At 53.0% G+C, this 26903-nt stretch overlaps 1 protein-coding gene across 1 annotated transcript in view; it reads left to right on the plus strand.

Annotated features, from left to right (window-relative positions):
* The first annotated feature begins 13616 nt into the window (after positions 1-13616).
* Kcnip3 (potassium voltage-gated channel interacting protein 3) overlaps positions 13617-26903 on the plus strand; it is a 30242-nt gene continuing 16955 nt past the window's right edge. Inside the window, exon 1 of the mRNA XM_076833045.2 lies at positions 13617-13719. Within this exon, the coding sequence (XP_076689160.1) occupies positions 13617-13719 (103 nt within the window). The remainder of the gene's footprint in view (positions 13720-26903) is intronic.

Here is a 26903-nt window from a genome sequence, read left to right on the forward strand (position 1 = left end):
TGGTTTTGGGCACAGAGATGGGATTTGGTGCCCAAATCCCAGGCAAAAGCAGTCAGGACCAGTGTTCAAAGGCCTCTTTGGTCTGCTTGCCTGCGACCAGCCTCTGAGCCTGGTCTTGATTGATGTACACTGAAGGCTTCTATGGTCTGTTCTAGCCAGCAAAGCACCAACTCCCTTCCCCTCGGTGACCTTGGGCCTGTTCTGACCATGGGCAGCCAGAGAGAGAGTTCTGGCCAGTCAAGGCCAGAATACCCACTGCCCAGACTTGCGCTGGGCTGGGCCAATGGATCTCTTCCAAGTAATTTACAGTGAGTGGCCCCTTGTCTGAGACACTGAGGCTGTGATGTGTAGTCCTGGTGACTTCTGGTGGCCCAGTATCCAGTGGCATGGAAGAAGCCCTCTGGGCAGAGTGGAGCTGAGGTGCGGGAAGTCAGCATGTGACAGGTGGAGATGTTGAAGGCCATGTTCCTGGTCACCTTCCCTTCCCTTCTTGTGGGTGAAGGGCTATAAGTGCCCTTGCATGAGCAAGGTCAACTGGGGAGCCCTCACGCGGCCCACAGCAGTCAGATGGAGAGAGGAGTTCTGCACAGGAGAATTGGGGAGGGGTAGCATGAGGGACTGATTCTCCTAACCCCTAGACCAGATTGCTCGAGCCAGGCTCAGGATGAGTCGGTGACGCTCGAGTGGCTCCTGAGACCAGGACCAGATGCAAACTGCTTGGGGCAACTTGAGGGTGATCCGACCCTACAAGGATCCAACTGCTTTAAAATGCATCCGAGGCCAACCCAGCTCCTCTGGGTTCTGGATGGAAGTTGTACTGTTTGCTTCCTGATCCCCCCACCCCCCACCTCCCGCCGCCACCAAGAGTCTCAGGTTGAGCCTGGGATTCAGGTAGACAGTGAATATATGGGCTGGGTTCCTGCTGCAACCCAGGGGTGTGGTTTTGGGGTTCATGGCACAGGGGCTACGCCTTTCCATGGGATTAGGGGACAGGCTTCCACAAGGTCCCTGGGTTGGTGTGAGCAGTCTCCCTACCCACGGATAAGCCAGCTGTGGGCAACCGTGGGGCAGCTTCCAGGTGGGCATCTGGGCTCAGGGCCCATGCCCAGCACCTGTCACCTATGAGTATTTAAGGCGCACCTACAAGAGGGGAGTTACCAAGAAGGCGTGTCCTCGGGCCCTTGACTCAGGCAAAGGAGATGGGTCAAGGCACCGTGGCCCCGTTCTCCGCTTTCCTAGGAAAGATGAAAAGATAACTAGGAAGGAATGAGGAAGGGGCCTCCGCAGCCAGAATCAGGAGGACCCTCTTAAAGGCACGGCACCCCTGGGGTCACACTGAAGGGCAGCAGGATCCACAGCACAGAGGTGCTCAGAGACACGTGGGTAGGAAATACCCCGTCCCAACCTAGTTCTGCCACCAGATCCTCTGCCCGCTGGCTGCCCTGGCTGGGGTGGCAGCCGTATGGACTCCGCTTTCTGTGCATGATTCCTAGTCTGGCCCCGGAGTCTGCGCCTGTAGTAGGTGTGGGTCTTGAGGGGCTCGCAGAGGGAAGCCCCGTGCATCTCTGCCCTCCACGCACCTGGGGGACAGCATGTGGTGACGTGACCAGAGCCCCTCCTCCTGTTGTGGGGTGGGGACAGGGTCATGCAGGCTCCTCCCCTGTCACCTCATGCTGCCACCAGGTGTCATTTAGATGCCTAAGCAGAATGAGGTGAGGCCCGAGGAAGGAAGAGGCCAGCCAAGGAGTGGAGATCCCTGTGTTCTTGTCCCCATGTGACCCCATTGCCCCCATTGGGCCTCAGTGGTCTCCTCTGTGCACTAGGAGCCTCTCCCACCCATGCTACAGTTCAGGGTGTTAAAAAGGACAGGAATGCCCCTCGGGATCAAGCCCTCCACCTCTGAGCCTGGCCTTGTGGCCCTGCCTCCCCTTGTTCTCACTGTACTGGCCACCTCCAGTCCCCACCCCACCCCTGCTCCTGTCCCATCTGCCTATATCTCCTCTCACCTTCCACTCTAGGGTGGAGAGGTCCAGGTCCCTCTGGGAAACCTCTGGTGCTCGGTTGAGGTGGGAGCTCCTCCTGGCACATCTCACCGTGCCCAGTTCTACGTGGCTAATGGTCCACCTCCTCTGGACCAGAGGCCCCTTGAGCCCAGGCACCCAGGCAGCCGTAAAGGCTGTGTGGCAGGCATGGTGCAGACGGCAGAGAAGAGCTAAAGTACCCAGGCCCCTCCTAACTCTGACGTCTCTCTGGATTGAGGGAAGAACCCAGAACCACATCCCTGCTCTGGGTCTAGCTAACGGTCTCCATGATGACTCCACCAGTCCTGCCCATAACTGATCTGCCCCGAGGAACAGGCATGCTAGGCCTATGCAAGGGTGGGTGTCCCAAAGCTTCTGGAAAGTAGAGGAGTGGGTCCTCCAGCCTCCTGTGGCTGTGACTGTGACAGGAGTGTGGCTAGGCCTGCCTCCAGGGCACTGTGAGGATCAGTGATGTTTGTATGTGAGTGCTGGGGACTCAGTAAGCACTCAACATACAAGGCCGCCCCCTCCTCACGAGGGCCTGGCTGAGACCTCCCAGCTTCCTGGAGGCGAAGGTGGGCTCACATCCAAAACCTGCAAATTCTGCCTCCAGTCCCGAGTTCAGACCCTTGAGTCATTCGTCGGCCTCAGGGGACACGGGGCTTCTGTGATAAACACCTCTCTGATCTGTCAGAAGACACCGCAGGAGCTGAGATCTGGCACCAAGCGACCCAGATGGAAATTCCCCGAGACACCCCTGGGCCCTCGGCTCGAGTTCAGATAAAGAAATGCTTTGTCCAAATGTCTGCCCAGATCAGCAGCGGGATGTGACTGGAGAGCACTTTGCATCAGTGTCTTGGAACCTGAGGATTGATGGACCCATGTGACTGGGGCGAGCGCCAGGGGGAACCGGCAGACGCTGGGCAGCCAGCGATGCTCCCAGGTGCCTCAGGCCCCGACTCCAGCCTAGGTTCAGGGGGTTAAAATGACACCAATGACACCGCACCAGTCAGCAAGTGCCCAGAGCCCCTCCAGCTGCAGGCACCATCACAGAGATGGGTGCGCACGAGTCTCCCAATGACAATACGAAGGGGCAGGTCCAGGGTTCCAGAATGTTCCCTGGCTTTGGAGAAGAGGAAACTGAGACTCGAGGAGATGAGGGGCCTAAGGCATCCTGCCTTGTGTCTCCTGACTGATCCTTACCCTGTCTTTTTGCCAACCCAATCGCCCAAGAGACAGAAATGCACCCAAAGAAACTCACAGAACCAAGTGACAGATGTTGTAGAAACTCCAAGGTCTAAAGTGTGGAGCTGGCCCTATCCACCTGGCAGGTTGGGGCTGCTTAGTTCCCCTGGACAGGATCAGGATGGCCATTCCCAAGTGAAACGGGGGCCCAGGGGGGCAGGATGAGGGGCTAGAGAACAAACTGCCCTCAAAGGTCCCGTACCATCATTTGTTCAATATTACTAGACTGCGGGGATTTGGGTGTGTCCCACTGGGGACGGAGACCTGGGGGAGAGAAGCCTTCCTGCTGGCCAAGGGGTGCCAGCAACTAAAGGGAGGTTTCCCTTAAGGCAACAGTAAGGAGCCCACCACGGTGACACTCAGGGACGTGCCCACGTGGCCACATAGCTGGGTCCTCTCTTGCCTCCCAAGTCTTTCCTGACCACAAGAACTGTGGAAACCAGAACCATTTAATTAAGGAGCATAAAGTTCCTTTCCTTCAAGAGATCACTGGCCCTGACGGTGGCCTGGGTGCTGGAGACCTCATACTTCCTGTGATGGGCAAGGACTTCTTCCCAGAATCGGTTCCCACAGGAGGAATTTCACCTCAGTACTTGTTGAGGAACGTGTCTGTGTCTCCGAGTGTCTTAATTCACTCTTCATTTTGGAAAGACATTTTGCTGGGTATCAAATTCTAGGTTGACCATTCATTTTTTTTTTTTTTTTGAGCACTTTGAAAAAGCCCCCCCACTGCAGTCTGGCCTCTGTGGTTTTTGTGGCAAGGTCCACCATCACTGGGATTGTTATTCCCCTGCACATAATGTGTGTCTTTTCCTCTGGATGCTTTTAAGGTTTTTCCTTTAACTCTGGTTTCCATCAATTTGATGATGTTCTGGCCAGCTGTGGTTTCCTTGCATTATCCTGATTAGGGTTTGTTGAGCTTATTGAATCTTTTTGATCTCTTTTGTTCATGTTGGAAATTATTTCAAATTTTATTATTCAAACTATTTTTTATTTTCCTATTACTTTCTATTATTTTGTGTTCTTCAAACTATTTTTCTAATTATTATTACAATTTCTCCAAATTAGAATTCTGGACTTTTCTCCTCCTCTGTCCTTTTCTTTTGGGATCCCAACTACACCTTGTTTTTACTTTGTCCCTTATTTTCCTTGTATTCTTTTCTGATTTTTTTCCACATTCACCTTTAGTCCATTCACATTTAACATAATCATTTATGTAATCAGAATAATGTCTACCACTTGACTATTTTTTTTCTGTTTATCTCATGTCTTTTTGTTCCTCTTTCTCCTTTACTTGTGTTTGCTCCCTTTCTTGTTTCCTGGCATGCCTTGTAGTGTTTGTTGAGTGTTACAGCTCTGTAACAGATGTCAACTCCTTTGGCAGGTGACCTTGATGTCAGGGTTGGATGCACTGAGAGACTGTGATAGTCAGTTTTCCATTGCTATAACAAAATACCTGAGATAATCTAATAAGGGAAAAAGTTTGTTTTGACTTGCAATTTTGAAGGTTTTAGCCTATGGTAATGGTTACTTGGCCCTGTCACTTTGGACCTGTGGGAACCCACCTGGTGGGAACATGGGGCAGAGGAGACCTTTTCACCTTGTACCTGCTGGAAAGGAAGAGGAGGGAACTAGGGTCCAAATGTTCCCCTCAAGGACACACTCAATGACCTCTTAAAGGCCCACCACTCCCAATAAAGCCATGGGGTAGGGTTGGGGGGACCAAGTCTTCAATACACAGGCCTTTGGGGGACATTCAAGATCCAAGCAACATCTGAGACATACTCAGATTCCAGTTTGTCCCTTGAGCTCCAGCATGCTCCAACTTCTCTCACTTCCCATCCAAGTTTTCTTCCACCTCCTGCTCCTACTGACCTTCAGCAACCCCATGCATACACAGAGGAAACCTTCAGCAGACATTGTCCCTAGATCTCACAATGGGTCTCGTTCTTAAAATAAAACCTGGATCCCATGTCCTTCAAAGTGGGTCTACTTCCCCAAACATTAACTGAAACAAGATCCCAATTCTACTAAAATTTAAACTCAATCTTTCATTCATTTTGCCCATTTCTTTTTCTATTTTTAAAAACACATTGATCAGAGTTATTTTGAAGTCCTTATCTGCTAACTCCCACATCTGGGTCATCTGTGGATTCTCTTTTTGTAGATCTCATAATTATCTACTTTTTCCGTCTTCTTGTGTCTAGCAATTTTCAATTACATGCTCGAAATTGTAAATGTATTGTAGAGGCTCTGACTCAACTTCTCTTCCAGTAAAAAATTTGGCAAGCAGTTAAATTCTTGAAAAAATCACACCAATCACATTAAAGTTTGTTTTAACTTTGTTAGAGCAGGTCTATTTCAGTTTTTCCTTATTCATAGGCTGTAGCGTGGTTCCCTTCTCTCAAGGGTTATTGTCCCTTGTTAATTGCTCTCCAATGCCTTCAGACAGTGGCTTTGTTCTGTCCAGGTTTTATAGTTGTTGTTTCCAGTAGTAAGATAAGTCTGGGCAGCTGTTCTATCATGGTGGTGAAAACTGTGCTTCTGTATATTGAAGAGAGTGGGGAGGGAAAGGTGCCGCTACAGTGAAAAATGTAGATTTATTCAGATTCCTCTTGCTCCTGCTTGGTCTCTGAGTGTGCCATTAGGATGCACGAGGAGCCTTTTCTCTGTAATAACAGCAGAGGGTGCAGCCCTTATCGAGTTCCTCAAATGGACCAAGGCATTTTTCTAAAGTACTTTACACAGTGCTCTATTTCTACTTCACACTCACTCTGAAGCATGGAAGCTGCTGTCCTTCCCATTTTATAGTTGCAGAAACTGAGTCAGATCAAGGCTGAGTTGACTGGCCAAAGTAACAGAGCTAGTAAGTAGAAAAACCAAGTTTTGAACTTGGGCAGTCTGACTTCCAGGCCTGCACTTGGACCCACTTCTCGTGCTGTCATTGAAAAACAATCTCACCTGTGTAGGGCTTTGTTACAGACAGAAGGGATGAGGAACATCACTGTATCAGCAGAGGCCTGGAAGCTCAGTCTTCCTCTCAGGTTGCATCCGGGACGTCCCAGAGTTGTGAGCTTCACCCATCTCTCTTGATGATGTCCCTCCTCTCCAGTCTCTCTGCCTCCATCTTCCCCCAAACCCTTCCGTCCTGACCACGGGCTTTTCTGCCTTCAGACAGCTTGCACGAGCAATAGTCCAGAGAGGAAGGCAGACAACTTGGCCCAGAGCTGCTGAGGACGTCTGGGGCCAAAGAAATGCAGCCTGGCCACAGGGCTTCCAGGAGAAGCCATCTGAAGTGGGGAGAAAAGCAGCAGAACAGACAACTGGAGCCCTCATATGGGGACTGAGCCTGTAGGGGGAAAGTCCGATGCCTGAGACGGGCCACCTGCCTCTGGCCAGTGGTGCACACGTGGACACATCTCTCAAGCCTCCGTTTCTCCACCTTCAAATCTGTATAAAATGGACTTTGGCCTCACGGAACAGAAAACCTAATAGTGAACCAAACGAGACAGGCTTTCTCAAGCAGTGACAGTCCAGAGGCAGGTGTCTGTGACGTTTAGTTTGGCCTCTCAAGTCATCAGACACCTCCTTTCACGGCTCCAGGGACAGGTTGTAGTAAATCCATCCCAGAAAGGAGAAAGGGCGGAAGCGGAAGCGCTGGCGAAGTCCGCCCTCTCCCTCCCACGTGATTTCCCAGAAGCCCCACCCAGAGCCCTCTCTTTCCATCCCATTGGCCAGCTCCATCCACAAAGGAAGCCGGGAAATGTAGTTTTATAGTCGAGCACATCATTGCCCCAGCCTCAATAGGATTCTGCTAGGGAGCGAGAGAGAAGAGACACGTCTTGGCCGCAGGTGTGCACGGTGTGATTTCTTTCGGGGGGGACTCTGGACAAGAGGGTGAAATCAGGTCGTTCCTGTCAAGGCCTAACAGGTCTGGGCCACCAAGTGACGCAGTTATTCATGAATTTGAGGAGCTTCTCTAATGACCCATGTAAGCCAGGTCCTGAAGAGAGACTGATGCCCCTGGAGAATTCACAGGACCCCACTGGGTAAGGGCGCCATGGGTCCTCGCAGCGCGAACTTCTCTAAGCCCCACCCAGGGAGAGACCCAGGCACACAGCTGCCGCCCCACCCACCTCTTTCCTCCTCTCTCTTCAGAGAGCTCTGCTTCCACCCCCAGGTTCAGGGTCCTCCCTTCAGCCGTGAGAGGCACCAGGCCTGCTTGATCTGGCCATCATGCTTGTGTTCGTGAAGCTAGACCAGGTGGGAAAACGATGACACCCCAAAACCCAGTGTCCCAAGGACAAAGAAGTTAATTTTTCTCTGCTATAACCTCCTTGAAGGGCGTGCTCAGGCTGGTGGGCAGCTCTGCTCCACACAGTCACTCAGGGCCCAGGTGCCTTCCACATGTGGCTCTGCCACCCCCAAGAGCTGTGTCACCACCGTTGCATATTATGACAGGGCACTTCTGTGTCAGGGCTCCAGATGTGGAAATGAGAAGGCAAGGCCGTGCCCAGTGCCTAAGAGCTCTACCTGTTGCCTGTGCTCACATTCTGCTGGGGAAAACTTATTCACACTTCTAGGCCATAGAAGTTTTGGAAATGTGGTCCCAAGCTACATGTGTTCAGTAACAACTACGTCACCAGAGAAGAAGAGTAAAATGGATTTTTGTGGATGACTGGCGGTCTCTTGTCTCTGTCCACCAGCAGACATCTGTATGTATCCTTTGTGTTCATCCATTTTCCGTTTCTATAAAAAAATACCTGAGGCTGAGTACTTTATAAAGAAAAGAGGTTTGTATAACTCATAGTTTTAGAGGCTGAAAGTACAAAGGGCATGGCACCAGCTCTGTGTCACCTTATGGTGAAAGCCATCATGGCAGGACCCAAGCAAGAGGAAGAGATCACAAATCGAGACAGGAAGCCAGGGGGCGGGGAGGGGGCTACCGTTTTGCTCTTTTCATAACAGGTCACTCATAAGAACTAACTCAGATCTCACAAGAACTACTTAATCCCTTCTCAGTGCCCCAGTGAACTTCCAGTAGGCTCCACCTCTTAAAAAGCCCACCACCTCAACACTGCCACGCTGAAGACCATGCCTCCAGCACAAGACCTGTGGGGGACAAACCACATGCACACTGTAGAATCTTCTTTGTATATCAGATACTTCCTCCCTCCCTCAGGGAGGTGGACTAAGGATGGGGGACACAGCAGGCAGTGGTCCACAGCGAGGAGAACATTACTGCTATCAGAACTCTTCCTACCAAAGCCAGGAACCGAATAACTGCAACCCCTGGAATTAGGAGACATGTGCTGAGGAATCCTGGGGTCCCTGCAGTGGGGTGGGAGAGTCCCCTCTGCTCTGCCCCCGGGAACAGCCCCTATCCACTGTCCTCCATGACCTGGCCTTGCCCTCTGGAGAATCGTTCTTGCCCATCACTTGCTTGGCCACCTGTGCAATAGGTGGAGGAAAACGTGCCCTGGTTTTCTACAAGGGCAACTTGGAAGATCTAAGAGTTATTTTAAGTCTTGATTAGCCACAGGGTTTTTAAAGCCAGGCTTCCGGTTTCTGTCACAATAACTCCTCGAAGACGTGCTCAGTCTTTGGTCCATTTGTGTCCAGTTACTTCTTACTTCTATATCCTGCAACCACTACCCAAGTCCTCATCAGGATATAAAAGTCTTGGCGTGCAAGCGCGTGCGTGAGCATGCTCTCTCTCTCCTCCCTCTCTCTCTCTCTCTCTCTCTCTCTCTCTCTCTCTCTCTCTCGTACCTTTGTTTAACAATGATTGAGAAATCTTTAAAAAATCTTTTGAGGGGCTGGGGCTGAGCGATAGACCACTTGCCCAGCATGTGTGAGGCATTGGATTCTATTTTCAGAACCATGTATAAATACATAAAATAAAAATCTATCAACAACTAAAAAAATTTTTTTTAAATCTTTGAAAAATGATTTTTGCTACCATCTTAATTCTTTTGTTTGGTCCAAAAGCCTTTTTTTTTTTTCCTAACGCTGTGAAACAGCTTTCAATATCCACTATTTCCCCCCTCCTGCCACATCTATTTTCAAAATCGATAGTTCTCACCTCATCTCATCTCTTTCCTTGAGGCATTAAAAGAACAAAGTTTATTTCTTTTCCTCTTAACAGCTTGAGGGACTGTCCCAGAGCCAATCCATGGAGGGATCTCCTGGTCTGGCTCCCATCCAGTGCCCATCCATGAGCCGATCATGGTGGCAGTAAGAGGTGGCATGGAGCAGCCTGGCAGGGGCTCTACAAGAGAAATCAGGTGCAGTTACCAAATCCGGGATGGTCTTGGGGAAGGCTGAGCAGCCAGCATTGAGTCAGAGGCCACTGGAGGTCAAACAGGAGGGACAAGATCTGATGTGCATCTTGAGATAAGGGCTTTAGCTGCTGAATGCAGAGAGATAGGAGGACAGGAGTGAGGTGGGCGGGGCATTGAGGATCAATGTTGGGTGTCCAAAAGATGGTGTGGCCAGGCTGGTGGGCGTGGGAGAATGGACAAGGGAATACGGTGCCAGAGCTTCATGATAGAGTGGGCACAGTGGGGGACAGGTGGATTCCAGGGTATGAGCCGGCGCTAGGGCCTGAGCCACAGAGCTGGGGAGGCTGGGGGAGCTACGAGTCTGAGGTGCCTGGGGACATCATGGGGAAGGTCCTAGAGGCATTTCTTGGGGATGTGAAATTCCACTCTTGGGCATTCTTGTCTGGTTTCTATGAAAAATGAGAAGGATAAACAAATTGGATAATATCTGCTTTGCTCAGTAGAATGTACTAGAACTGGGGGAGGGGCTGTCCCCCACCCCAAGGAGAGCTTGGAGGGGATGGGCTTGCTGGGCTGTTTTCAGGGATGGGTCCCTTGAACAGCATGGGTCCAGGCTGTCCCTCAGTCCCTCCTGTGAGAGTAAAATGACCTCTTGAAGCCCTCAAGCAGTGATGCCCTCAGGACCAAGAAGGAGCGTGGAGGGACCAGTGAATGTCAGTCGGCCCCCTCCTGCCTCGAGGGACGGATACCACTGCTGTGGTGAGACAGTGGGACACGGGACAACATGGGAGGAGATGTTGCACGCAGATGACCAAAGTGCTGGGAGGAATGGTGGCCCAGGCAGCAGAGGCCGTGGGCGCTCGGAGACAGGGCTGAGCTGGGCTGCTGTAACCTGGGTGGGTTCCTGGAGGCAGCACTGGCCTGGCTACTTCAACGTCCCAGGCAAAAAGACCATGACCTTAGGGGTGGGGTGTAAGCCTATGTTGGGAGTCCCCCAGAGCCTTCTAGTGACAACTTCCTGAAGGAGACCAGGATGCAGAGCACCCCTGAGGTCTTCAAGGGAGGGCTCCCAGCCCTGGCCTTCCCTGACCCCCCATTGCCCCTTTCTGTCTCCACCTCCAAGGCAGCCTTTAACCCCATCCCCACCCGACCCTTCCCTCAAGACAGTGGAACCATCAGCTGTGAGCATGCGCCCAAGAAGGCACAGAAGCATGCTGGGAAGGGGCGGATGCCTGCCAGGACAGACAGTCCCCCCCCCCCGGGGGGGCAAGGCAGAGGCTGCTGGGGAGGGCTTGCCTGGCACTTCATGGTGGGTCAAGGAAGCACAGGGCTTGGGACCTGTCTGCGGCACTTTCTCCAGGTTCTGGAGAAGGGGAATGTGGCAGGAGCATCAGTGGGCCTGGGTGAGCCCCAGAGCTGATGGGCCCTGAGCTAGGAGTGAGCAGGGATCAGCCCATCCATTAGGCCTGTAGCCCAGGATGCTGATACCAAGCAGACGTTCTGCTCTCGGGCCTGCTATCCACTTAGGCGTCGTTAATATTTTACACCATAGAGCAGGAGATCGATGTCTCGTTTATAGCTCAGTGTTTATGGACCGTCATTGAGCTTTTGCTGGGACTGGGAAACTGAGGCAGGGGAGCGGGATGGGTGCCAGACTTGGAAGAACCCCAAGATGGTTTCCTTTGCATGTTCGGTTCTCTCCCTCACTTGGCACACACATCACCCTGCACAGCTGAGCACATCCAGCTCTGAGGAAGCCAGCTTGGCTTACATTATGAAGGGCCATCAGAGCCCCTGTCCCATGCTGGTTGTCTCGTTCAATCCTTTACAAGCCCTTGGAGAGGTGGATTCTTGTTCCCATTTTATGGATGAGGAAACTGAGGTTTGGGGACATTAAGTACTATTGGGCTGTCAACCAAGTCATTGACTTAGGGTCCATGGTAACTAGCTGGGACATGGGCTACATTTTGCACTGCACTCCAGTATGTAAATTAGATTGCAAAAGATCCTTTAATCTTTCTAGACTTTTAAATATGTTAGCAAGTTGAATGCTCAAACAGTCCCGTCTTCTCTGTGATCCTTAGCCTCTCTGCTTAGTCCCCTTGCCTTGGTCATTAGAGACTCGCTGCATCCAATTAACTGGAAATAAAAGCTGTGCATTAATAGTTCTTTAAAAATATCACCCAACCCGGGCTTTTAAGCCATGTGAAGTAGTGGGTTGGACTGCTGCGGCGCCTCTCCGCGTCATTTTCAACCGGGAAAGACCCGGCTCCAGAATCCTGCAGGACTTGGGCATATCCGCGTCCCCCTGGATATTTCACCCTGGGGGTCTCAGTTCTCTCATCTGTACAATGGGGGAAAAGTAATGCCCTCTAGGGCAATCCTGAAGGATTACAAGTAAACCCAAAAGCTTGGACCAGATACACTGGTTCCAGGAGGGCCCTCAGCAGCCTCACGAAGCAGTTGTCACCCCACCAGGGATCCCCAGATCAGCACCTGGGACAAAGTACATCTCACTGTTGAGTGAATGGCCGAATAGGTACAAAAACTCCGAAATGCAGCTGAGATTGTTCAGGCTGTGGGTCCAAATGGATTCACACCATATGCGTGGACCGATGTTGAAATTTCTCCTGTGCTAAGAGAGCAAGCAAGAAGGACTTGGTGTGCTTCCTTGTGCGCCGCAGCTGGCGCTTCCCGCTCTCCAAATCCGTCTGGCGAGGACAGCCTCCGTGCGCGGTGCGCGGCGCCCGCTGGAGGGCAGCAGAGTCGAGGGTCCAGCCCTCCAGCCCCGCTGCTTCCCCGCCCCAAGCATCCTGGGCTCCGCCCTGCCACGCCCCGTCCTCTCTGCGTTTCTCCGTCCTTTGCGCGGCTACCCTTCTCCCCCGAGCTCCTGTCAGGAAGGAAGCCTTCCACAAACTAATTAGCACGCCCTTGCGCTGCCGGCGCGTAGCACTCTTCAGACTCCTAGCGCTTCCGCACGGCCGGAAAGGCAGATCGGTCCCTTACAGAGCGAGAGTCTGCGAGTCCGGGACTCGACCAAGGTCACATGGCAAAGTCAGGACTTGAACTCAGTTCCTTAGAATCTAGTTCCAAGCCTGCGCTTCCTTCTAAACCCTTGAGCGCAGGCAGGTTTCCAGAACTGAAGAACTTTGGATATCAACTTCTCCGTTTTCAAAGGGTCCAAATCATGGCCAAGTTCAATCTCCGGCCGGGGGCTGAGGGTTGCGGGAAATAACCCCTGGAGAGAGGGCTTCCCGCAACCTCCGCAGGCCACCTGCGTGGGACGGCGGGGCGGGGCAGGCCGGGACGGCGGTGGCCGGGCTCAGCACCCCTCCCGGAGGAGCACGGAGCCCCGACTCCTTGCAGAGAGCCTGGCCGCGGCTCCCTTCCTCTCGGGCACCCGGCTTCCCCAGTCCCCCGGCCACTCGGCCCCGACCCTGCGCGGGCGGGTGGGTGAAACCGCAGACCGCGTGGCCTCCCGGGGGCTAGCGGGGTGGCGGTGGCCAGGCGCCAGGCTCGGCCCTGGGCTGGACCGTTCGGGGCGGGGCCGCCTCCCTCCGCCCCTTCCCGGGCTGGCGGGGGAGGGGGCGGCCGGGGACGCCTCCCCTAGTGGTCGCCGCGCTTAGGCCAATGAGCGCGCGGGGAGCCGCGATGAAGGATGGGGCGACCGGGAGCGCCCGGGACCCCCGCTGCCGCCACCGTGGCCCCGAGCCCTCAGGGCAGGAGAGGGGGCGACAGAGGCGCGGCGCCCGCCCGGGGCATGGAGGCGCCGCTGGCCCGCGCTGGCCTCCGGAGCTGCGCTCCGCGCCGCCGCCGCCGCGCCTCGAAGTTTGCCGGCTGATTGGGAAAGTTGCGCTCGGGTTCGGCCGCCCCGCGGTGTCCAGTCTCCAGGCCGGTGCAGCTCATCGCCGCCGCCGCCCTCCGCGGGGTCCCGGCCCCGCCAGCGCCGCAGCCCCGCCTGCCGGGGGCATGTAAGCCGCCGCCACCCCGAGAGGCCGGGCGGGCTGCACGGGCCCCGGCGCGCGCGGGCGAGGGGTGCGCCCTGGCCCCAGGAAGCCTAGGCGCCATGGGCATCCAGGGCATGGAGCTGTGCGCCATGGCCGTGGTTGTGCTACTGTTCATCGCCGTCCTCAAGCAGTTCGGCATCCTGGAGCCCATGTCCATGGAAGGTAATGCGTGGCCACCTGCCCATCCGCTGCCCTTCGCCAGGAGCCATCGGGCTGTGGGGAGGCAACTGCACTGCTTCTTAGCGGGTCTGGCGAGGAGCGGCCCTGGTGGTCTCGGCCGCCGCCTCCCCCCTCCTCTGGAAGGCTGGGTCTGGGTCTGGGACTAAGGGAGCTGAGAAAGCTCGGGCTCTGAGGAGTCCCAGAAGCGACAGGGCTGCGGCGCTCGGGGTGGATATGAGCTAAGTGCCCAGTGACACCTTGACTGTGCATGCATGACTGTCCTAGGCCTGCTGGTCCCAGCCACCCCTGGCCTGGGCCACCCGGTGGCAGGAGGTAGCACAGGGTGGATATGACCGGAAGGACCCTCGTTCAGAGACGCCTAGCAGAGGGCAAGTGATTTGAGCCCTCTGCGGCAGGAGGGGCCGCCCCTTTCAGTCCTCCAGCCGGTATCCAGTTCCCCCTCCTCAAGTGAAGCTCAGGCCCAGGGGATCAGTAACCAAATCTGCAAGTGCCACATTTCTGTCCCAATAAAATATTAACTAAGGTCTGAAACCAGAGGCCCAGGCTTTCCTGGACCCCTGACAGACCCCTGGGAGCAGCTGCTTCCCAAGCCATGGTTAGGGTCCTGCCCTTCTTTGCAGGGTAGGAGGAGGGGCCCCTCCAGGGCACAGCTGGTTAGGAAGGAGACCCTGACACAGGGATGGGAACTTCCCCTCCAATTGGTCCCTAGATACAGGTGCAGCTCTAGTGGGTGGGAAAGGGCCTGGCTTGCACCCTCCAGCCTCTGAGGAGGAGGGGCATCCTGCCTGCCTCAGCACTCTGCTGACCTTGCCAGGCTCCAGCCCTTGCCACTGGAAGCCAGAGGCCTGAGGGGAGGGAGCAGGACCTTCCCCTGACTCGGGGCTGCCCAGCAGTCTCCTGGAGAGCCCCTGGGAAGGGCACTGCCAGGAAGAAGGCCCTGCCTCCATTCTGCCTCCAGAGCCGGGCAGGATGGTTGCCTGACCTCCGGTCCCAGGCCTCCGAGAAGCCCCGGAGTTCCATCACACCTCTTTCCTAGGTGAGTTCTTGAGGCTCAGAGAGAAGGAGCTCTCAGAGTGGTTCAGAGAGACGCCACCTTGAGCCTAGGTGGGAGCTGGGGAGGAAGTTGGCCCAAGCCGAGCCTTCGCTGGCTGGAGGCTGACTCTGGCAGCATCATCTGTGACCGGGTCTTAGTGGGAAATGCTGTACAGGTGCCTAGGATCGGAGCAGGGGCCGGTATTCCCCACTGCTGTGTCCTGCCTCCTGCAGGGCATCTCTGTCCCCTGTCCCCTCCTACCCATTTTCTACCAGGACCAGCTAGCCTGGCTTTACCTAGTAACTAGGCCCACTCGCTCTCAGCTCTGGGGAGGGTTGAGGTTTGCCTCTGTGATTGCTGAGGACAGGGGCTGATTTACAAGGTGCAAGGGCTGCCACCTGCTGAAAACCTGCTTCAAGCTCTGACAAGTTTCTCTTCTGTGGTCTAAGTGCTCACGTGTGCTCCTCGGAGTTCTGGGGTTTTGAAACAATTGGGAGAGTCCAGAGCCTAACAGAGCCAGGCCTGAGCTGGGGTCCTATTATCCTCAAAGACTTGGTGTGATGTCCCTTCACCATGCTTAGCCTCAGTTGCACCATCTGTAAAATGGGCCGATAACGTTTCCTGCCTGTGGGGACCACAGTAGGCGTGAGTCGGCGCGCAGACTTTGTGAACCATGGCTCTCAGCCGTGACTAGCAAGGAGTGATTGATTGCTTGTAATAATAGAACGGATTTGCGGTTGAAAACATGCTCTTGCTCAGCCAGCCGCCCCCCTGCTTAGGTCAGAGAGGGGGAGTTGTGAGTTCTAGATGTTCTGTGTTGATGGGGAACAGTGCCAGCCAGGGGCCTGGAAGCACCCAATGGCTGGGCAGCGTCTAAGGGACGTCAGATGAGCTGCAAGGAGTCTGGGCTGTTCTGTCCACCTGGCCACGAACTGCTCTCAGTGCCACTGGGGGCAGGAAGGGGGCTGGTCCCCCAGGACCACTGCAAGCTTGCGCCTGTGTGGTTCCCAGGGTTCCTTGTCCTCTCTCAGCCTCCGTGGTTCTGGTCTGCAAGAAATCAGAGCCACGAGTCCCTGGGGATGTTCAGAACCGAAGAGCCTGGAGCTAGCAGGACAGCCAGAGGGCCATCGAGGAGATCCCTCCCAAGCTTTGGGACCCGGAGGCTGCCCCGGCAGGGCTGAGGGGCTCGGGATTCTTGGGGTGCCTGACACTCTGAGCTTAACAGTGGAGTCTGGGCCCGGGAGGCCCACGGAGGTCCGGCAGCTAGGGAAGTTGTAGACATGGTGTGGTGGGGTTTGCCTGTCTGTCTTCCTGAGTGTTGAAGTAGGGTTCTCGGAGGGCTCGTGTTCCCACAGGGTGTGAGTCTTGCCCCTGAGCCATGGAAGCCTGCTTGAGACCAGGGCGGAGGGTGTGGGCCCCAGCCACTCTGAGGTGCTGGTGACATCCCGCTCTCCTGCAGGAACCTAAATTCCCTCAAACCTGAGTTTTCTTCCCAGCCCCGACCCATCTTATGGTACTGGATACTCAGTTTATTTGTCAGTCTGTGGCCAGCCACGTGGGGACAGGGACTCTGTCCTGCTCACCGTACTTCCTAGGCCTGCAACAGAGACTGATACCAGGCAGCAGCTTGATGCAGCTCCATGAATTCAGGAGAGACTCCTGCCAATAAGGAAGGAGGACTAGAACCTTCTCTGTCCCAGTGCCTCAGCCCCTGCCCATGAACCTGGGGCCAGGTGTGTGAGAGCTGCTGGCCAGAGGGGCACAGGAGGCCTCTGAGTGCAGGAGAGGATCTGCTGCAGAGAGCGCAGAGGCTGGGAAGCGGGGGCACTGGTGTCCACAGGGTTCTGTGTGGCCAGAGCAGGGAGTGGGGACCCGCAGCAAGGGAGATGGCGGAGGCTGCCCGGGACCTGTGGGCCTTGCTTCTTAATGGGTCACTCATCATAATCACCTGGTGACCTTAAATAAATACTATGGGGCATTGAGCCCCGAGTTTCTGGCTGGAGCCCAGACATTGGGATTATATAAGCTTCTTGGGAGACGCACTTGCAGCCACAAGGGCCAGGCCCTCCAGGGTGGCATTTCTCAAAGTGTGTTCCCCAGTGCAACAACAGCAGGGACTTGTTGGGAAGTTGCCCCTAGGCCTCCATCCGAACCTCTGGGGTCCAGGTGTGGGACCAGCGGCTGTCTTTTTACCCAAGAGTCACTGGGACACACCCAAGGTTGATGACCCCTGCTCTGTCTGGACATGAGCCTCCTTAAGGACACTGGTTTTTATTCTTAGAGAAAAGTAGAGCTCTTGGAAGGTCCCAAGCACAGGAGGGAGGTGACCACGGGGGTCTGTGAGATGGAAAAGGGACCATGTTCGGGGCTGAACCCTGGGGCCCCCAGGGCTAGTGGAGGAATAAAGAGGCCCAAAGGTCATAGGAACGCCATGGAGAGCCATGTTCTGGAAGCCGGGGGAGGAAGGGAGGCCGGGGGAGGAAGGGGTGTCCTCCAACCCCAGGTCAGGTGCTGCTGATGAGGTGCTTGTTGCCCCCAAAACCAACATCTGAGGCCCCAGGTCATCTGGAGACAGGAGCCACCGGCAGACCTAGTAGACCCTCCCTGGAATCCTGGAGCCCATCAGCCCTCCGTCCCCTGCCCTCCAAGTCAGATCATCCTGCTCCTCGTTGGCTGGTCAGGGCCTCCCCAGACCCCGACCCTCCACAGGGTCAAGACCACAGGGAGGCACAGCCATAGGGAGAGGGAGAAGAAGAGAACTTCCCACCTGGAGGGATGGCGGGGGTCAGAGACACAGCCGGCCCCTCTGCAGGTGGCCTTGGGGACCACCGGCAGACTCACGCCCAGAGCTGGTTGGAACTGAGTCCCCATAGGGTCCACCGGGCTCACCCACTAGGTCCCCCCAACACAGAGAAGCTTCCAGCCCCAAAGACGGTAGTGTCTAAGTTGAGAAGCAGGCTGAAGGGCTGGGGCAGCAGCTTCCCTGGGGCCAGTCCCTGCTCCCTGAGCTCCGCTTCCCCCTCTACACGTGAGACCCCGGCCACTCAGGGACTTTCCCTGATCCCCCCCACCACCTGCCCCTTGAGGTTGTGTTAGATGACACTGCCCTCAAATTTTCCACGATCCCGTCCCCACCGCCTGTGGCCTCTGAGGGCAGCTGGGACTGTGTCTGTACACTGGTGGCCTCTGAGCATGCCCAGCGTGGCCTGGCCAGCGGCCAGCATTGAGCGTATGGGTCCGTCCTCTGCTGCCAATAACAATACCACAGACTGGGCAAGTCACACAGGTTTATTTTGGCTCACGGTTATGAAACTGCAAGGTCAAGGGCCCACATCTAGTGATGGCCTTCTTGCTGGCAGAGTCCCAAGGTGGCACAAGATGGCAAGAGACAGGGAGCACATGTGTGTATGTGTCCCTTCCAGTCTCTCCCTCTTCTTTTAGAGCCACCAGGATTCCATCCTGGGACAGCATCCGGGTGACCTTAACCAATCCTGCTCACCTCCCTAGGGCCCCATTCCGAACACCAGAGTCCGATAAAGTCCCCACCTCTCCCTGCCTCACAGTGGACATGGATTTCAACACGCAAAGGCTTGGGGTCACATTCGGGCCACCTCCACACCATGGCATTGAGTAAATGGAAATTGAATGCTGCTCTTGGCACAGACATTCCAGGCACCCACTGTGTGCCCAGAGGGCGAGGCCACCAGGAGGGCAAGTGACTGCTGGGAAGAGACCTCTGGGAAGGTGGCCTCTGAGAGAAGGGTCCCTCCAGCTGGCGTGGAGACAGGAGGTTGGTCCCTGCAAAGATCACGTGCCTGAGGCTTGGTCCTGTGTGTTGGCGTGGAGGTGGTGGGACCTTCAGAGGTGGGGGCTAATGGAAGAGGGGTAGGTCACGGGGGCGCCGTCCTCAGCAGGGTTAGTGAATTCTCCCAGGATCCTGGTCAGTTCCCACAAGAGTGTAAGAGCAAGCCTGGCCCTGAGACCCTCTAGCTTCCTGTCTGACCATGTAATCTCTTCCCTACGGGGCAGTCTCCTTTCTGCTTCTCGGCCATGTTGTGACACAGCCAGGAGGACCCTCACCAGGACCCTGGCACCATGCCGTTTGGATCCTCCAGAATCACAAACCAAACAAACCTCTTCATAGATTACCCAGCCTCAAGTATTTTGTTACAGCAACAGAAAGCAGCTTAAGACACCAGTGGTGCTGCTCTGAGCGCCCTGGATGCCCTCTCCATGCAGCATCCACCACCATTTGTAAACTGCAAGGCCCTCGGGACTCCGGCAGCTCCTCAGGCTGAGTTTCCAGGAATGGCTTGCTGACGTCAATGACGGAGTGTCTAGTGAATACCTCTCTGTGTCTGACACTTTGGGCCTGTCCGAACTTTGTGCTCATCAGCAGGCCTATTTTATAGATGAGAAAACCGAGGCTCAATGCTAATGAGGGACTCTCCTGAGGCTGCCCAGCCAGAGGACGGCAGAGCCAGGACCTTCCAGGAAGCTGGGGCACCTGCCCTGGATGTCGCTCTAACTGAGGGCCAGGGAACCACTGGACACATGTCCCAGTCTTTCTAGAACAGTCCAGAACAGCTGTCAGGAGCCCAAAGTGGAGCCAGCTACCTGGGTTCAAATCCAGAGTGGGAGAAGTCCCCCTGTGGAGCCCCTGTGAGGACCCACTGTGGCAATTGTGTGCTGAGCTCGCAGGAAGGGACTGGGCAGAGCCGGTGCATGGGGTGCAAGCTCTCCTCCTTTCTTGTCCAGACTGTCCCAGCTCGAGTCCACCACAGCCCTGTGCCACGGACTACAATTGAAGGCAGGGGGAGCAGGGAGACCCTTGCAGGCCGTCCTCAGGTCAGGGGGCTTCCTTTCTCTCTGTGGGGCCAGGTCCCTGGAGGAGAGGGCTCTGTCTTGAGGTGATGTCTAGAAGATGGTGTGGGCCTCATGCTGCTGGAGGCTGGGGGACATGGCAAGGCCCCTGCTTCCCCTTATCAGGCTCGACTGTCCAGTACCTTGACCCCGGTTGTGGATTCAAGGCATTTAGCCACAGATTTTCAAAGGAGGTTGCTACAGTTGGATCTGGAATGTCCCCCAAAGGCCAGGTGTTAAAGGCCTTGTCTTAGCCTGTGGCACTACTGAGAGGCGGTGGAACATTTAGGGGGTGGGGCCTCGTGAGAGGAAGTTAGGTCATTGGGAAGATTGGGACCCTGCCCTTTCTCCTCCTCTCTTTTCACTTCCTGGCTATCATGAGGTGAGCAGCCTCCTCAGTCGTGTGCTCTGACCATGTTGTACTGTGCTGCCACAGGCCCGGAGCAACAAGGGCCACGTGTCCATGGACTGAAACCTCTGAAACCATGGACCAAGATTTTAAACGTTTCCTGCTTATATGTTGTTTGTCTCAGGTAGTTTGTCACAGTAATGGAAAGCTGACTAACACAGAAGTCCAGGGCCTCTGGACTGGTAAGGGGCCACCTAGTCTGAAAAGGGAGTTTTGTCCCAGTCTCCCCTCATCCCACAGCAGTTCTGGGACTTCTCTGTGGGACCACAGGTTCAGGAGTCACCTGACTAGGGCAGGAGCGGGGAGCCCCCTTCAGTGCATGCTCCTTCTCTTCCCCAAACACTTATGAACTGTTGTCACCCAGAGGTCCCAGTGGGGTGGCCCAAACCCACTCAGCCCTAAGAGGCTGGGCTCCTGGGGTGGCAGGCAGGTCCCCAGAGGACCCACAAAGTCACCCAGCCCTCCTCCACAATGCATGGTCACTGGGATGGGTATGGTGTTAAGTCACCAACGTGGGGACCACGTTAAGGCCTTCAGAGGCCCCAAGATTGCAAGGATTCTAGGGCCTCCCATCAGTAAATCAGATTAAACCTTGCACTGAAAGGTAAAATGGCTGTAAGGAAGTTGGTGGGTCTTCCCTCGGTGATCACATGGACGCTTTCTGAAATACCAGGTGCACCTGCACACGCCTGGCCCTGCCTTGCTGGCCCTGCCTCCCTGGAGACCTGGGCAGAGCGTGTGCCAGGCTGCACGCAGGTGACTGTGAATGTGCTGCTGTGCACCTGGAGCACCCTGCCCAGCAGCTCTGGGGAGGGGCGGGGAGGGGCCACGTGAACTGCCGGGCTCCAGAGGGCTGGGGGCAGTGAGTGCAGAGGGTGCTTGGAGTTTGCCTCAGAGGGCGAGGATGGGCGATGGCAGGCGGGGACAGTGGGCTCAGGAAGAGGCTGGGGGAGTCTGCAATCTGTGCTTTCTCCCTGCTGGGGACAAGCTGCAGGAGGCCCACAGGGCAGCCCAGAGAAGCTTTGCTGAGCTCAGCCATCGGGTGGGCCCCAGAACACCCAGGCCCAGCACCGTGCCTCTCAGCTCACTGAATCAAAGATGGGGATCCACCTTTGCCAAGCCCCTGATGGCAGGTCTCGCATAGAGGGGGGCGATGCGGTCCAGGACAGGAACTGGACTGGGACTTTTACATGTTGAAAGAAAGCCCAGCTCGTCATCTGTCAGGCTATTATATGACTTTGGGACATTGAACTTTAAAATATCAAGAAAAGGCTGGGCACCGTGGGGCACGCCGGCCCTCCCAGCGACTCAGGAGGCCGGAGCAGGAGGACTGCAAGGTCAAGGCCAGCCTCAGAAACTCAGCAAGATCCCTGTCTCAAAATAAAAAAAAAAATTAAAAAGGAAAGGACTGGGGGTGTAGCTCAGTGGTAAAGGCCGTCTGGGTCCAGTCCAGTACCAAAGAAAAAAGGAAACCCTCAAGCATTCACTCTTTGGTGGAGGGATGAGCACTCCCGCTGACCCTCCGTTACCAGTGGACGCTCTGATGGGAGGGGTGGCCCAGGACTAGCCCCTGGAGAGGGGCAGGAGGGCCACGCTCTGGGAGAGGTCGAGTGGGAGACCGTGGGCACATGTCACAATTGTGTCCCAGCAACCTCTACAGGTTGAATGTACAGAGCCTGAGGCCTGATGGACAGTGGTTCCCACAGACAGCACTCTAAAGTGACACCGAGGAGCCGGGCAGCCGTCCTCCTGCCTTGTCCTCCACCGCTGGGTGCTTCCAACCCAGCCTTGGTGGACGGCACCAGCCATCACCAGTGGCAGGGGGAGGCGCCGACTGGCCCAGCGACACTCTCCCCATTCTCTGCAAGTCCCCTTCACTCCATCTCTGCGTCACTTCATTGTGACCCCCGTGGTCAAGGAGTCCGTTCTGGAAAGAAGGCCAGACAAACCTTCCCAGCTTTGGGGACTTGGTGGCTCCCATACCACATCTACTTGGCTCACCTTAGCCCCTCTTCCCAGACTGCCCTTTGATTCTCCTGCCTGCTCTCAGAGGCCTGAGTCTTGAAGCACCACCTCTCTCTCTGGACCCCGCCGTGCCCAAGCGGGGCAAGCCACAGGGAGGGCTGGGGCCTGGGACATCTGCAGGCTCTGCCCAGAGACTCTACAGTTGAGTCCCAAGGCAGTGACCCGCATACCCGCCAAGGGAGGCTCCACCCACCCAGCATGGCCCCCGAGTGCCTCCAGGTGCAGGCCCACAGTCTCTGAAGGTTCAAGTCCAGGACGAGGCAGGACGCTGGTCAGGGCCTCTGGTGAGGGTGGCCCATCTTGGCAGGAGCATGCCGTGAGCTCCAGCCAGGGAGCAGAGAGCAAGAGGACAGGCAGGGTCCCACAGTCCCTATGGAAGACACTCCTCTAGTGACTAAGAACCTTCTGCTAGGCCCCATCTCTTAAAAGTCCACAGCACCTCCCAATACTCCCCTCTCGGGACCAAGCCTTTGGTGGACACTCATCCAAACCTTACCAATGACCTCTTGAAGACCCCGTCCCCAGACACAGTCACATTGAGCATGAGGGCTTTAACTGTGACTCTGGGGGCAGGGGACAAAATTCAGAATCCAGTCTACATAACGAGTGATCAGAGACCAAAGGGGCTGAAGGGAAGGGAGTAGGGACCGAGACAGGGCAGATGAGGTCAAGCGGGGGGACACTTATTGGCCTTAGAGATTTGTCAGCTTGGGGCCGCTGAGGAGCAAAGGGGGCCTGGTGTGTATTCAACGGCTCCTCCAGTGTCCCAGGAAGAATAGGCTGGTGGGGTCCAGGCAGAAGAGGGGGCGCTGGAGCCTGGGCCTGGGTGGGGCTGTGGACACAGGAGAAGGGGTCAGGGGCAAGCTGTGGCAGGATGAGCTGGAAGGCCGGGGGGAGCAGGCTGGGGGAGGACCCGAGGTGGACAGGTTCCCTAAGTCACTCGCAGACATCCAAGTGCAGATGACCCCCGCTACCAAAGAGGGATTCCTATTATCATTTCTCGGCCACTTCGGAGGCGTGGCCCTGTCCGCGTCATCTGCACTGTCCTGCTGTTACTGACTTGGAGTGTCTTTTCGGGCATCTGATCGTCTTTCCCTTTCCTTCTCAGAAGTCGCCTGCTCTGGACATCTGTAAACTCTATGCGTTTCAAACTCTATGTTTTGTTGAACAGAAACCTCTCATTTTTATGTAATTGGGTTCATCAATTTTTTTTTCCTTTATGGTTTGAGCTTTTGAAGTTTTAAGATTTTTTTCTATACCTGTGGGTAACAAGAGACCCTTTGATTTTATTTTAACCTTATAGCTTACCTCTTGCATAGGGATCTTTAAGTCATCTTTTTTTTTTTTTTTTTTTTTTTGCATGTGCTCTAAGGAAGAAATCTAGATTTATTTTCTTTATTTGGTGCTCTAATGTTCCTAACACCATCTACTAAATAATTTGAACTTTTATAAAATTCCCCTCAATATTTGAGTCTCAAGACAGAAGAATGAATTAGACATCACTTTCCTATGTTCATATATAAGTTCACGAACAGTGTAACTTCACGTCATGTGTAACCACAAGAATGGGAAGCTATACTCCATGTGTGTAATATGTCAACATACATTCTACTGTTTTGTATATCTAAAATTAAAAATTTTAAAAAAATATCTGAATCTCTTTGACCTCCCTAGTCTTTTCATTGGTGTGTTCCAACCATACAATTTTTATTATAGTGACTGTGCAATATACATTATTATCCGATTGGGAAAACTCCTTCTTTTTTTCCAGGGATTGAACTCAGGGGCACTCAATAACTGAGCCACATCCCCAGCTCTATTTTGTATTTTATTTAGAGACAGGGTCTCCCTGAGTTACTTAGTGTCTCGCTTTTCCTGAGGCCGGCTTTGAACTCGAGATCCTTCTGTCTCAGCCTCTGGGATTACAGGCATGCACCACTGTGCCTAGAGGGAAAACTCTTTTATTCTTGCTTTTTAGGTTTTTGTGGGTTTTCTATTTTAATTTTCAATTTAATTTTTAATTTTTAAAAATTCTTCCATGTACATTTCAGAGTTTATTTGCCAAAGTTCTCAAAAAATCCAACTGGACTTTTTTTTTTTTTTTTAAGTACTGCCAGGGCTCACACCCAGGGCCTTGCACACCCAGGGCCTTGCACACACAGGGCAGACCATCCAGGTGGTGATGGAGCCTTGGGCCTGGGTGGGCAGTCTGGAGGCAGGAGAAGGGTCAGAGGTGAGCACTTTACACCAAGCAACACCCCTGCCCTGGATTTGGGGGTGGGGTGAATTGAATTTGCTTACAAAATACTTTAGGGGAGAAATGACATCTTTATAAAAGTATATGGCCTTATCTAAGGTGGAATGTCTAATTTATTCAGATTATCCTTCTATATAGAGGTCCTTTGATTTTTGGTTAATACTTAGATCCTTTTTGGTTTTGTTGCTGAGTGTTATGTTTTTTAGTTATTTTTTTCTAGGTGGTTATTACTGGTGTAGAGAACTACTGATTTTAGTAAATTTCTTTTGCATCAGACAACTCTACTGAACTCTCACATCTGTTGATTCTTTGGGTCATTGTAGGAACCGTATCACTGAAAATCATGTCAGTTTTATTCTTTCCTTCCCAGTTCTTACACCATGCATTCCTTTCTCTAAGTTTCCTCCTAGCATTGGCAGGACATTGATTAGTGGTGATCATAGCCAATCTTGTCTTGTCCTAGATCTTCAAGAGAATGATCTGAGCTTTTGCCATTAAATCTAATACTTTCTGTACATTTTTTTGACAATGTGATTTGTAAATATAAACTTCGCAAGTTAGGAAGTTCCCTTTGACCTCTAGATTGCTAGAGTTCTTGCTTGTTTGTTTAATTATAAATAGGTGTGGAGTTTATCCAATGCCTTTTCTGAGTTAAGATTTCCTCGCAGTTCCCCCTCACCCTTTTCCAGGGGACACCTTCTTGATCACTGTACCTGTGCAGTTGGACTCAGTGAGTCAGCATCTGGTTTAGGGTTTGCATCTGTCTTTCAGAGTATGATGGACATATTGCCCGCAGATGATTTTGAAATCAAAATGTCTGTATTGACCAGCAGATTCACAATTGGAGATCACTGGTCATCCTTTCAAAAGCCTTGGCTGGGAGTGGAGTTGGTTCAAGGGAGAACAGTCACAAAGGAAGTGAAGATGGAGAGATAAAGATCAGAGAAAGGTTTCGGGGAAAGTGCATCAAGGTAGTTTTGTCGTCCTCATTTTTTTAATAGAGAAAAGAGCAGATTTGGGATGTTTGTCTTGGTTTTGCTTTTTGACTCTCAAGAGAGAGATTTTCTCTTCTTTTGTTCATTTAAAACATCCTTCTTGATTTCTTTTTTGACTCATTTAAAACACCCTTCTTGATTTCTTTTTTACCCTTTATTCCTCCATTTCCTCCTCCTCTATAGCCACTTATTCTCATTTTTATTTCATTTTAGTTTTATCCAGTGTAGAATTCACCTTTTCTGGTGTTCAGTTCCATGAGTTTTGACAATTGCACAGTTGTGTGGCCAGGCCCACAGTCAGGATGGAGAACAACCCTCCCTCTCCCCCTTTGGTGGTCAGCCCCTCTCTTGCCCTCCTAGTCTTTGCTTTAATTTTCTATGATTTTATCTTTTCCAGAATGTCATATAAATGAAGCCCTGAACTATTTAGCCTCATGTGCCTGGAATCTTTCTCTGATTTCTGCATTTGAAATTCGTTCCTGTTCTTAAGTGTCTCGAGTTTGTCCTTGTCATCACGGTGTGCCACACTCTATTGGTGTGCTGGTTGGAGGACATTGGGCCACTTCCAATTTGGGGCAATTATGAATAAAATCACCACAGATGAGGGCCTAAACGTGGTGGTGGGAATATCATAGGTTTTATTTCATTTGGATAAGTAACCGGGAGTGGATGGCTGGGTCTTATGGTAAGTGTGTGTTTATAAGAAATTGGCAAGCTGGCTTCCAGAGGGACGGTCAGCAGAATGCACTGCAGTCATTCTGCATCTGTACCACCCCGACACTATCAGTACTTGTTATTTAAACAATTCTAATAGGTGCATAGTAGTAATTCACTGTGGGCTTGATTTGTATTTCTCTAATGGAAAAGTGTGCTAAGCATCTTCATATACTGTCCATATATCCTTTATAGCAAAGCATTTGATCACGTCTTTTGCCCATTTATTAATTTGGGCTCTTTGTTCTCTGCTGAGTTTTGAGGGTTCTTTAATATACTCTGGATATCCTTTGTCGTATATGTGATTTGCAAATGTTTTCTCTCAGTCTGTGTTTACCTTTTTATTTAGCAATATATTTATTCTTCTCTTGCAAAATTGTTTTTAACTATTCTAATTCCTTTGTCTATGTAAATTTTAGAATACTCTATATGTACCAGAAAACTTGCTGGGATTTTAATAGGAATTGTGTTAAATCTGTAGGTCATTTTGAAGATAATTTACATCTTTATGATACTGAATCTTCCAATCCATGAACATAGTATACCTCTTCATTTATTTAGATCTTCAGTGATTTCTTTCATCAGACCTTCAGTTTTACATACATGCACACGTTTTGCTAGATGTATTTTATTGGTGGGGAATGTGATTGTTCGTAGTGTCATTTTTAAAATTTGGTTACTTATTTTTTACATCAGTGGAAGAGTTTTATTCCAATTTACTTTGCATTCAAAGAGAATTAGAAGCTGTATTTAGTTCCTTACTTTTTAAAAATGAATTAAAATTTTAATAGAAATTATAATACATAATGAATTTGCAGATCAAAGTTGGGCTAATTGCTTGGAGAAAAAAAAATTTTAAATTACAAACTT

This window comes from Callospermophilus lateralis, chromosome 14, assembly GCF_048772815.1.
Source record: "Callospermophilus lateralis isolate mCalLat2 chromosome 14, mCalLat2.hap1, whole genome shotgun sequence".
Lineage (NCBI taxonomy): Eukaryota > Metazoa > Chordata > Mammalia > Rodentia > Sciuridae > Callospermophilus > Callospermophilus lateralis.